Genomic DNA, 13,657 nt, shown 5'->3' with positions numbered 1-13,657 from the left:
TTTAAGGACTTGTTGATTAATAAAATGGCCACGTATTTTTTTTCTCCTAAATCGCTGGAAGAAGAAAGGAAAAATAAGATGACAAGAAGTATAATAAAATATTTCTGTATGATCTGTAGTCTGTACCCAATAATTTAAACATTCATAATAGTTGTTAAATTCAAAATTTAAAAAAATGTAAAATAAAATGGCTAAAATTAAAGGAAAATGAATACTATAACCGTATCGCGGACTTCTTGTGAAAATCTTCTTTGAATTTTAGTTTTCACTCACTATATATATATGTCTCGTTCTACGTAGGAATATAAACCTAAGAGTTCTAGAGATATCATCCTGCTCCACACTTACCCGGATACAAGGGCAGTCCTTCAATCTGCTCCGCAACCTGGAGAACGTGACCATCTCTTTCAACTCTGAGCTGGAGGAGATCGAGGATGAAGTTTTCAGTCCTGAGATGTCAACTTTAGTTCATCTAGATATCAGTCAAAACAATCTGAAGTAAAACATCCAACATTTATCAAGATATCAAAGAAATGGAGTCTTTGCTATAGACTCTGATTTTTTAATTCTTAAACCTTTGCAACCAATTGTCGTTTGCTTTATATATTTCAAACGATGAGTTCTGTTTGATCAAATAATCTAAGGTTAAAATATAAAAGGATTACACCATCAGGTTGCAAAGATATAAAAGGTTAGAGTTTGTGGCAAAAACTCAATTCCTTTACATTATGATTAAAGTTGAAGAGCAATGTTACCAAAAATTTATTTAAAAAATTATTGATAAAACTTCAAAATAAAATGCAACCTAACAATCAAACAAAATCTTTAACATTAATATTTGCTATATTCCTATACCCTGAGTAAATCAAACCAAACCAAACCAAACCTACTAAAACTAGTAATTTCTTCTTTATTCCCACACCCTTGATCCTGAGCAATGCAAACCAAACCAAACCAAACCAAACCTGGTAAAATGAATAATAAACGCGATGTCTCTATAAGCAAACCAAACCTAATTGAATTAATGTTTATCTATCTAGATTCTTGTACCCTAACACTACTCCTTGGGAAGGTTTATCATCTCTTCAAATCTCTGGTAATTCTTGGCACTGCGACTGCTCTGCTCTTCTTCTTAGGTAATTTACAGAGATATCTTTAAAGGGACCTTACAAAGTATTTTTAAGTCCACTGGTTTATATATCTTTAGCTGGGGTGTGGGGGTGCAGGGTTACCCTATAGACTAAAGTGTGGGGTGGGGGTGCTGGGATATCCTTTAGTATAAAGTAAATATATCTATCTATCTTGAAATAGAATTGTTGAAGTTTGACGCAGTAATTATTCCATCCGGCTAACTACATACATATATCCAGTTTATATCAAATCCGGCTGACTACATACATATATCCAGTTTCAAATCCGGATTCTTAGAACTTGCAATAGCAGGGCCCATCATCTGTATACTGGCCATTGCGCTCATATTAAATGGATTTTTGCATAATTTCATTTTTGGAAAATGGAGGAAACTGAGTAGTAGACACAATAAACTTATAGATTCTCTTTTTTAAGGCCATAAAACCTAAATCTTTTTTGGGAAACGGAAAAACTTTTGTTTTCGAAGCTTTGATTTGTTTATCAACAAAGTTGTTTTGTTAAAAATCAAATTTACATTTTTTCGACTTGACTCATTTATTTTGTTCATAAGGAAACTTTTCTTGACATTTTTTTAGAGTGTATCAGAAATGTCTCCATTAAAAAAACTTAAGCAGATTAAATTTTTAAAAATCCGAGGTTTCAATTTCAAATTATTATATAGATAGTTAGCAATTAAAATAAAATAAATGGATAATTCAGCAAGATAGTGTAATATTTAGATAGTTTAGCAATTAACATTAAACAGTTAGAAAGCTAGATAGTTTAACAATTAAAGATATAATAGTTTGATAGCTTATCAATGAACGTAAAAAAGTTAGAAATCTACATAGTTCAACAATAAGATATAATAGTTCAATAGTTTAACAATTAACATAAAAAAGTTAAAAACCTAAATAGTTCAACAATAAGATGTAATAGTTAGATAGTTTAACAATTAACATAAAAAAGTTAAAAATCTAAATAGTTCAACAATAAGATATAATATATAATAGTTAGATAGTTTAACAATTAACATAAAAAAGTTAAAAACCTAAATAGTTCAACAATAAGATATAATAGTTCAATAGTTTAACAATTAACATAAAAAAGTTAGAAACCTAAATAGTTCAACAATAAGATATAATAGTTAGATAGTTTAACAATTAACATAAAAAAGATGGAAAGCTAGATAGTTCAGCCATAAGAAAATATGATAGTTAGATAGTTTAGCAATTAAAATAGAATAGTTAAATAACTAGATAGTTTTAAAGCTGTAGATGGTTATATAGCCAGATAGTTGTAAAGCTATAGATAGTTATATAGCCAGATAGTTGTAAAGCTAGATATTTATATGGCAAGATAGTTGTATAGTTGTATAGCCAGATAGTTATATAGCCAGACAGTTATGTAGTTGTATAGTTGTATAGCCAGATAGTTATATAGTTGTATAGTTGTATAGCCAGATAGTTATATAGCCAGATAGTTATATAGTAATATAGTTGTATAGTTTACACCTTCTCTATTTTAAATCCTGGCTATTTCTCTCTGTTTGTTCTAAGCTTGCTCTAATCCTATATCTTGACCAAATACAAACAAAGATGGGTGAGAGAAGCTGGGGAGAAAAAGGAAAAAGGGGAATAGGAGGGGGGAAGGAAGAAAAGGGGGGAGATGGAGGAAGAAGGGGAAGTAAGGTTCGGAAAATATTTAAAGGGAGGGAAGAATTAGGCCCGCAGAGGTGTTCTAAAAATAATGGAGGTTGTTGTATTTTATTTTGATTTGATATTTTTGGTATTGTTTTGTTTGATGCCATGGAAACGGACCTAGAGAAACCCGACCTATAGTGTAGAAAATCTGAACTAATTATCTCGTATTTTTAAAGTTAATATTTACCGTTTGGTTCTGTTTAGTTTGCTTTATTTTCTTCTGATTTGCTTCTGTTTGGGTTTCTTTTGCTTCTGTTTGGGTTTCTTTAGCTTCTGTTTGGGTTTCTTTTGCTTCTGTTTGGGTTTCTTTTGCTTCTGTTTGGGTTTCTTTAGCTTCTGTTTGGGGTTCTTTAGCTTCTGTTTGGATAATTGAGAAGCTTTGGACAATGTTTTGCTTGGGATAACCTTTAAGCCTTTTTCAATTGAGTTTACAGAGTTAAAGGAGTTAAAGTAGACACCAAAGGTTACCTTTCTCTAGATTGCAACAATTTCAGGGATTTAAGAAAAGGATATCATGATATGACACGGGAAGGGGGGGTGGGATGAAAATTTTGGAATAACCACATATTGAGCAATTTGGGAAACTGTCTATAAATTAGTTTTATTAATAATACTTTATATCGATTTGGTGAAGATTATCTTAACATTTAGCATATTAAGATAAATTCATATCGAGTAAATTTAAAATAACTTTAATCTGGTAGTGTTGAGGTTCATAAAGAGTCAGGGAAAACTGTTCTAATAAGTAAAGTATTAGAATTAATTTTATATCGAGTAGTTTTAGAATTAATTTTATATCGAGTAGTTTTAGAATTGATTTTCCCTGGAAAAGTTGTTGCATAGTCTTAGTGGAATCTTTTAATGCATCAAAATAATCTTTCTTAGCAGCTTTAGTCTAAAAAGTAGATAGATAGATAGAAAGATAGAAAGACAGATAGAAAGCTATATTTCGGCTAAAATCACAATAAATACAATTTAAATTTTACGATTTATGAATAAATGGTTTCTAGCCAAAATACATCTATTAATTCTGCAAAATACACACTTGTAGATACGACATTTCATAGAAAGGACATATCATAGACAGGACATTTTATAGACAGGAAATTTCATAGACAGGACATTTTATAGACAGGTGATTTCATAGATAGGACATTTCATAGACAGGACATATCATAGACAGGACATTTTATAGACAGGTGATTTCATAGATAGGACATTTCATAGACAGGACATTTCATAGATAGGACATTTCATAGACAGGACATTTTATAGACAGGTGATTTCATAGATAGGACATTTCATAGACAGGACATTTCATAGACAGGACATATCATAGACAGGACATTTTATAGACAGGTGATTTCATAGATAGGACATTTCATAGACAGGACATTTCATAGATGGGACATTTGATAGACAGGACATTTTATGGACAGGTGATTTCATATATAGGACATTTCATAGACAGGACATTTCATAGACAGGACATATCATAGACAGGACATTTTATAGACAGGTGATTTCATAGAAGGGACATTTCATAGAAAAAGAAATTCATAAATAGGACACATTTAATATATAGGACATTTCATAGATAGGACTTTCCATAGACAGGATATTTCAAAGACGGAGCAGACTTTTCACAGACAGACAATTTCATAGACAGAGAAGAATTTTCAGAGATAGGTAATTTCAAAGACATAAAAGTATTTTTTTCAGAGACAATTAAGGTTTTGGGTATGCAAAAAATGTGTCAAAATTTTAGAAAATGTAATCAGTTTGACTTACAAGAAATCAACAATTTATAATATGTTATCAGTTTAAAGCAAAAATAATAATATATGAAGTAAAAATCACAGAGATCGTAGAAAGAACAGGGTATGATTTATTAGATAAGATTACTTGGACGAAAACAAATAATTTATCTATGAAAAATATTCTTTGTCTTTGAAAGATCGTGTCTATGAAATGTCCTGTTTATGAAATGTCTTCTATGAAATGTCCTGTCAATGAAATGTTCTTTCTACTAAATGTCCTATCTAAGAAATGTCCCGTCTATGAAATGTCCTATCTATGAAATGTCTTTCTATGAAATGTATTTCTACGAAATGACCCAAAGCTAGAGCTAGAACTATAACTATAACTAGAACTAGAGCTAGAACTAGAACTGGTAAATGAATTAATTACTTAGTTTAACTCATTAATGAAGCTTATCCGTTTTAACGTTCATTCACTTTATCCAGTTAATCCACAACTTCTGTAATAAACCCTTAAAACTCTGAATTTCAACAATTGAATTTCTCTAAAAATTTAGATCGTGAAGAATAGATAGTGATGTGAATAGATGCTGATTGCTATAGATTATCATGAGCAAATAATAGAATAGCTAGAATAGAATAGCTAGAATAAAAAATATTGCCCAGCTTAAAAAAGTTGAATTACCCAGCTTATAAAACTAAAATTACCCAGCTTATAAAACAAAAATTACTCAGCTTATAAACCAAAAATTACCCAGCTTATAATCCAAAAATTACCCAGCTTATAAACCAAAAATTACCCAGCTTATAAAACAAAAATTACCCAGCTTATAAAACAAAAATTACCCAGCTTATAAAACAAAAATTACCCAGCTTATAAAACAAAAATTACCCAGCCTATAAAACAAAAACCACCCAGCTTATAAAACAAAAATTACTCAGCTTTTAAAACAAAAATTACCCAGCTTATAAAACAAAAGTTACCCAGCTTATAAGCCAAAAATTACCCAGCTTATAAACCAAAAATTACCCAGCTTGTAAACCAAAAATTACCCAGCTTATAAACCAAAAATTACCCAGCTTATAAACCAAAAATTACCCAGCTTATAAACCAAAAATTACCCAGCTTATAAAACAAAAATTACCCGGCTTATAAACCAAAAATTACCCAGCTTATAAAACAAAAGTTACCCAGCTTATAAACCAAAAATTACCCAGCTTATAAAACAAAAATTACCCAGCTTATAAAACAAAAATTACCGAGCTTATAAAACAAAAGTTACCCAGCTTATAAAACAAAAATTACCCAGCTTATAAAACAAAAATTACCTCTCTTTTCCAATCATAGTATGTGTTTGGAATAAAGATTATAAACAATAAAAAATATAAATTACTCGCTTGAAAAATCTTGCAAGTTTTCTGGTTTCCTCCAGCCCCCATCTATATTAGCATATATTTGCATATTTGCAAATTTAACATAATCACAATTGACACTCTAGAAAACTTGTTATCAAAATACAAACACCAACAACTTGTGTCGTATTATAAACCAGAGCGGGTGGGTAATCCTTACATACAGATTTAAAGTAAAATTTCGGAAAAAGAATGAATATTGAAAGCTGATATATTGGAAGCTAGGTTATGTAAAGTCATGCGTTAAAATGTCAGGACATAGCGCCTTGGCTAGGACAGGCAACTTAATCAACGCAGATTTTCGATGTTGCAGAATTTCGGCGCCATTTCAGATTCTGTAAATTACTAATCAGGGGCGAAATCAGGCATTTGTCTGATACCCACTATAGTCCCCAACCCGATTACGCCTCTGTAACTAATACCTGTATATTTAGAAGATTGATAGAAGATCAAATTGTGAAAGGAAGATCTCTGGTGCGCAGAACTCTATGCGCAGAACCAGCTGAGTTGACCGGTACAGATATACTCTCTCTTCCAGATCATATTTGTCAAACTAATCAACCTCATAGTCAACCTACAGATGACAGGTAGATACAGTGGAACCTCATAGTCAACCTACAGATGACAGGTAGATACAATGGGACCTCATAGTCAACCTACAGATGACAGGTAGATACAGTGGGACCTCATAGTCAACCTACAGATGACAGGTAGATACAGTGGAACCTCATAGTCAACCTACAGATGACAGGTAGATACAGTGGAACCTCATAGTCAACCTACAGATGACAGGTAGATACAGTGGGACCTCATAGTCAACCTACAGATGACAGGTAGATACAGTGGGACCTCATAGTCAACCTACAGATGACAGGTAGATACAGTGGGACCTCATAGTCAACCTACAGATGACAGGTAGATACAGTGGAACTTTTAATAATGTGGAATAGGAAGAAGACATGTATATAATCTTGTGATGTTGTTGTACAGCAAAAATGCTACACAATTGCTGTTCCAAATTTTATATAGTCTTTCTTTATATAGTCTTTCTTATTTCAGCCGTTGAAAGTTTTGGTTATAATATTTTTTATGCACGTTTTATTCTTTTTAATTCTTGAAATTCTTCTGAGTTGTATCTTTTCACTCTTTTTTGAAAAGTTTCCTTTTTATCTCGAATGTTTGTTTGTTTGTTCGAACTCCGTTAAATTTAAACATAAACAAATTTTAAGGCGAATTAAATTTTTGTTTTATTTTCAAAAGAAAATAAAACCAAAAACCTTCATGGGCTGCAAGAAATTGGTGGTTAAACTACAAAAAAATTAAAAGACATTTTATGATTCTGAAAGTTGGATTTAAAATTGAACGCACACTGTACAATATACTGTACAGGATGAACCTGCTGCTGTACACGAGTACTCTCATCTTCACCGCCATCATCATCATCATTGTCATCTTCATCCTTGCAGTCTTCTTCTTCTTCTTCATTAGGAACTTCAACAAAATAAATAATATGTACTTTTATAAAATATTTTTCTCAAAAAGATTGTAGAACGTAGACTAGAGTATACACCCTTCAATTATAGAGACCTTGACCATACATGAATGAGATATCTACGGTATAACATTGAAAACTAATGTGTCTTAATTGTGGTTTCTACAAAAGTGATTTGAAGTGAAGGAATTGTCGAATAGTAGAACAAAGTCATCACGCTATTGATCAGAATAAGGTTTCAAGGGTAACGTTGGGAGTCGGGCAATGAAGGGTCACTTGAAATTTCAAGAACAGTTTCTTTAAATATTTTTCAAACATTTCTCAGCTACTGAAGCTAACTTTTAGGTATTGTAATTATAAAATGTCAACAATTTCTTTTCTTTTGAAACATTAAAAAGGATCGGAAAGGTCTCTACTCGCAGCAAATCTGATTCTTTGACATTTTGCAATTTCAAATATTTTGAATATTTGACTTTAACCGAGCTAGAAGTAGGAAATATTTCATTTTCTAAAAAGAGATTAAAAACAAAAGAGAGATATTTTTTCTTTAAACTATGAGTTTAATAAAAAGTTCAACACATAATATGTTGAAAATTTATATTGAAGATCAAAGATGGGGGAAAAAGTTTAAACTTTAAAGATAGTCTTATTAACTTTGATAAATATTTAATTGCTTTCAACTTCTAAAACTAAATCTTTATTTATTATCTTTTTGATTTTTTGTTGATGATGTAAACTGTAGGCGGGTGTGTCGAGACAAACAGTTCAGAAGTACATCGTCCACAGGTAGTTCAAGTAGTTCAGGTAGTCGAGGTAGTTTAGGTAGTTCAGGTAGTTCAAGTAGTTCAGGTAGTTCAGGTAGTTCAGGTAGTTCAGGTAGTTCAGGTAGTTCAGGTAGTTCAGGTAGTTCAGGTAATTCAGGAAGTTCAGGTATTTCAGGTAGTTCAGGTAGTTAAGGTAGTTTAGGTATTTCAGGTAGTTCAGGTAGTTAAGGTAGTTCAGGTAGTTCAGGTAGTTCAGGTAGTTCAGGTAGTTCAGATAGTTCAGGTAGTTCTGGTAGTTCAGGTAATTCAGATAGTTCAGGTAATTCAGATAGTTCAGATAGTTCAGGTAGTTCATGTACAGGGTGTCCCACGAAACATGACAATTTGTGAATAGTTTTGAAGACATTCCACATACTGTATTAGATATTAAAGACTTTACAGTTTATTTTACCAATCGCACAAACATATTTGTATTTGCGCAATCAAAAAAGTAAACATTAGACAAATTTATGTGGGAGGGGGAAGGCCGGAAGGTCAGGGTCCGCGGTAAGCCCCCTGAAATACTGTCAATATAATTAAAATAGAATCTAATTAATTAGTGCGTTAATTAGTGTTTATGGAATGGTTTATCGCATCATGGAATTTAATCAAGTAGAATAAACACCCTGGGTTGCAAACACTATACAATACACTACATTTTAACAGATTTAAACAGCTCTCCAAATTCCAGAAATCCCTCCAAAATATTCAATCCCAAACTTGCATTTTTCGCAAACTCTGTTACACACATTATCTAGGCCTGAAGTAAAAGTTTTTTTTTATCAGAAACTTTGATTATATATAAAAAAAATTAAAAGATCAAGACATCCATCAAAAAAATTTTAAACACCGTTGATGCATTATATTTGCTCTACCCCCCTCCTCTTCCTCCTTTTTATGCTAAAATATTTATTCGAACACTGGTGAATGAATGCACCATAATCATTCTATTTTATTCAAAATGTAATCATTTTATGAAAATTGAATGTTTGAACCAAAATTGATGAATAAAAAAATAAAAGAAAATGATTTTTCAAATAAAATTTAAAATTTTATTCATTAGATGAAGTAAAAATTTACCCCTTGTCCGCAAACAGTAGAAATAAAATCTGGGTTTAAATTTTACATTTTCTATTTTATCAGAGAACTTCAGGTCTAAAATATGTCAAAACTTTATATACGGATCTGATTCTAAAAACTTATCTATTCAATATTTTTAATATTTTAAGAAAAGTTAGAAAAAAAGGTTTAGGTTCGTTGTAATTAATTAAACAAGACTATTTGAAGTTAATAAGGAATCCACAAAAATATCCTGACCCCTTAGCCCATCTCCCATTCTACGCCCCCCCCCCCCCCCCCCTCCCACATATTTTAATATGTAGAAATTAAAATTCCCGCGCTTCAATAATGCTTACTGATGTTTGATTTGTCCATAAAGCGCAAACTTGATTTATTTTTCTCTTAAATAAATACAGAAAACCCTTTGATATAAACGAGTCCATCAAGACAAATAACTTGAGAAGTAGAAAGATTCCAAGTTTACACTTTAGAGTCATTTTCATGGAAGTTTAAAGTTTAAAGTTGAACTCCCACTTCTCCCCATGTCGGCCCCAACTCTCTAAACTCAAATTGAAATCCGGGAAATTCTCAAATATGAAATCCTAAAATATAATTTTAATAAGAGGAAATATGCATTACAATACAAGTTTAGATCTGCAGTGCAGGGTTTACAATCAGGATTTGACAAAACCTGAAATATTTTATTTACGAACCTTGATAACCATAGTTTAAAGAGTCAAGAAGGATTGTGGAATGGATTATGGGACAGCAAATCTAGGATTAAGCCAAAAGTTAAAGGACCTTAGCTGAAAACTTTAGAATGGGATATCCTTAATCCCGATCAGTTAATAAATCTGGAGATTAATAACAAGAGGAGAACAAGAATTATTTAATCTTGAGATTAAGAAAAAGAGAAAGATTAAGATGGTGGATATCGGGAATAATGCTTGATCCACTCTTTTTCTTAATCTCCAGATTAAATAACACTTGTTCTTCTCTTGTTATTAATCTCCAGATTAATTAACTGACCGGGATTAAGGATATCCCATTCTAAAGTTTTCAGACCTGAGGTCGGAACTTGCTATGCTTAATCCATTCAGAAATGATTAATCCGTATCTCAAAAAGTCCGAAAGATAAGGTTAATTCTTATTAGATATCCATAGAATAGAACCAATCAGAAACCGCAAATATTAGCAAAGATTTAAGGATCAAAAGTGAGTCAGAAATTGAAGGATTTAGGAAAGGATCAAGGGCAAAAATATAAAACAAAGATTAAAAGATTAAGGAAAGGATTTTTTTTAGAGAATGATCAATTGACAGTAAAGGTAAATGAAAGAATTTATTTTGAATTCTGTTTTTGCATTTTACTTGGATGATGTGTTTGTATTCTGTAGGATTGCTAAAGCTACAATGTTGCATCCATTTTGGCAAACATTTAATCGCTTTTTGGGACATTAAATCTGCCCTGAAAAGCTGGCGAATTCTAAAAAGGAAAATATATAGCACAATGTTCAAACTTTTGAATAAAATTATCATCTTGTTGGTGCAATAAATAATTCTTGTTTTAAATGTATGTAGGTTAGGTGCCATGTTTTAGATGATAAATTTAGATTAAAGAGATATCAAGACACAAATAAAGAAATATTACTAAGTATCTTTACATGAAACAAAAATTAAACAACAAGGAGTTTATTCGTTGTTACTTGAACCTACGATAAAATTGTTATGTTCAATGTGCCCTTTAACAATTTGTCGGATCAAGTATTAATGAGAAATCCATTTTTTTCTGCTGAGAATTAATAAATTTTAATTGTGGTATCTCTTCAATAGTAATTGGTAGATTTCTGTTGGAGAGAAAACTTGGGTTACTTAAAGTTACATCTACAGTTCATTAAAGCAATCACTGATTATAACAGAAAATCCGAAGAATTCAAAATATTAAAAATCTTACTATGAACAATTTATAGGCCTCCTTATTGTACTTCATTTGAAATATCAACATGTCTTTTTTTTGAGATTAGAAATTACAATCAGTTAATTCCTCATATAATGTTGAAATGAAAAAATACAGAGAACATAAAAGGATTGATAGATAGATAGAACATCTAAGAAAATATATCTATAAACAATAATAATTGAATTCCCTTCTGCTCCTTTGTTTAGTTTAAAATGTTTAAGTAGTTTTAGCAAATAATATTCTCTTCTATATTCTCCTATTTCAATTCCAGAGCTTACATTAAAGTTTAAATTACAGGAAATAATTTAAACTTTCTCAACCCTCCCTTTCCTTTAACATCTTCCCAGCATACGTTCATTACTCAACTATCCTCCACCCCTTCACCCCACATTTATGAACAACCTCCCCCCCCCCCACACATTATTATACCTTTAACATTTTCCCAGCATACGTTCATTACTCATCTATCCTCCACCCCACATTTATGAACAACCACTCCCCCCCACACATTATTATACCTTCAACATGCTTTTCTGATTGCTTTATAGAAAGTGATCACTTTTTTAATTCTTAACATTTTGAACATTTTCTGAACACTTTTTGTTTCTAAACCCTGACCATGGTGACCATAGTTTTTTAATAAAAATATCTCAGCCTAGAAACTATTTGTATTAGTGATCAAAATATATTTACATAAACTTGTATTATTTAAAAAATGCAAATGTTTGAAAAATTTTTCCATTATACTTGAGACATTTGGCTGTCAATGAGTTTCCCTCTTCAAGTCACTTGGCCAATTTTCTCCCGAATATTCATGTCAAATATCTTCTGTAAGCAAGAGGACGATTAGAAAGAAAAAGGGGAATAATTCTGCTGAAAAAAGGGTTCTTATAAAAATAAATTTAAAAAACTCACCCTGTATTTTTATGAAGTTTACAAAAAATATCCTTTATACAAATTAAATATACAAAAATATGTATATATATTTTGCAGAAACCCCCATCTTATCAAGTTTGCTGAACCTCTGATAAAATCTATTTCCCATATAAAACATAAAAAACATTAATTTTCTGTTCTTTCTCCCAGATTAGAAAAGGGTGCAAAAGTCGTAAACTAAACTGATTTATAGATGTATAAAACGTAGAACATAAACAATAACAATAAATAATCCGCCTCACAAAATACTCAATGGGAAGAATTTTGAAAAGTATGCATTAATACATTATATAAAAATGGGGAATATCAAAATAAAAATAAAAATTTGACACCAGGATACAAAGATTTCAGGATTAAAAAATTAGAATTTGTTCAAGGGTTCAGTTCCTTTGTTAATCCCTCTTAAGGTGAAAATGTAGACTTCAGAAAAAATATGCTACGAAAGAAGAAAATATGCAATTTTCTTCAAATTTGTTCTAATGATGGTTTTTACACTTGAATACTGTGGGAAATTAGAAATAAAACTAAATTCAACGTTTTCTGTTTTCAATTTAGAATTGTATTTTGCTCGGTAAATTGCACATTTTCATTAAAATAAATTCATTTTACCAAAATGTTGGTGTAAGTATAGCATCGCCACACACTCAAATTATCTGATCCTAATATCTTTGCAACTTGATGGTGTAAATCTTTAACATTTCAAGCTAAAATTAATTGATCTATCAGAATTCATGGGTTTAAATATTAATGGTCTATGCTATTGGATTACAAAGATATAAGGATTAAAAAATCAGAGTTTGTAAAAAGAACTTAGTTCCTATCAGAGGACAAAAATGTTGAATACATTTTAACAGATTAATCTAGTATCAAAAAGCATAAAAAAGAAAAAAACGAATGAAATCTAAACTGTAAATGTCTAGAGAAGAATACCTTAAAGGGAAGATGGAAATATAAACTGTAAATGTCTAGAGAAGAAAATACATTAAAGGGAAGATGGAAATAAAAACTGTAAATGTCTAGAGAAGAAAATACATAAAAGGGAAGAGGGAAATATAAACTGTAAATGTCTAGAGAAGAAAATGCATAAAAGGGAAGAGGGAAATATAAACTGTAAATGTCTAGAGAAGAAAATACATAAAAGGGAAGAGGGAAATATAAACTGTAAATGCCAAGAGAAGAAAATACATTAAAGGGAAGGGGGAAATATAAACTGTAAATGCCAAGAGAAGAATAGGAGAGGGGGGGGGGCTTAGTGGGGTGAAAGTTGGTGCTAAGTCTGGTGGCAGAAATTTATTAAAGGGATTAAATGAGGGATGGAAGGAGATTGTGAAGGAAAGGGATGTCAAGAGTTATCATCAAGGTTCAAAGTTTAGACAGACCCTCTCCTAGTCTTCTCTCTGTA

The 13,657-nt window shown here is 31.1% G+C and overlaps 1 protein-coding gene across 1 annotated transcript in view; it reads left to right on the top strand.

Moving 5' to 3' along the window:
* Nucleotides 1-13,657, top strand: part of LOC111710183 (uncharacterized) — a 34,723-nt gene that overhangs the window by 19,010 nt on the left and 2,056 nt on the right. Inside the window, exons 9-13 of the mRNA XM_023484244.1 lie at nucleotides 301-498; nucleotides 1,041-1,136; nucleotides 6,442-6,594; nucleotides 7,397-7,495; nucleotides 8,242-8,285. Coding sequence (XP_023340012.1) covers nucleotides 455-498; nucleotides 1,041-1,136; nucleotides 6,442-6,594; nucleotides 7,397-7,495; nucleotides 8,242-8,285 — 436 coding nt within the window. The 5' untranslated portion in view covers nucleotides 301-454. The remainder of the gene's footprint in view (nucleotides 1-300; nucleotides 499-1,040; nucleotides 1,137-6,441; nucleotides 6,595-7,396; nucleotides 7,496-8,241; nucleotides 8,286-13,657) is intronic.

Source organism: Eurytemora carolleeae, unplaced genomic scaffold, assembly GCF_000591075.1.
Source record: "Eurytemora carolleeae unplaced genomic scaffold, Eaff_2.0 scaffold136, whole genome shotgun sequence".
In the NCBI taxonomy this organism is placed as follows: domain Eukaryota; kingdom Metazoa; phylum Arthropoda; class Copepoda; order Calanoida; family Temoridae; genus Eurytemora; species Eurytemora carolleeae.
This window is presented reverse-complemented; position numbering and strand designations above follow the sequence as displayed.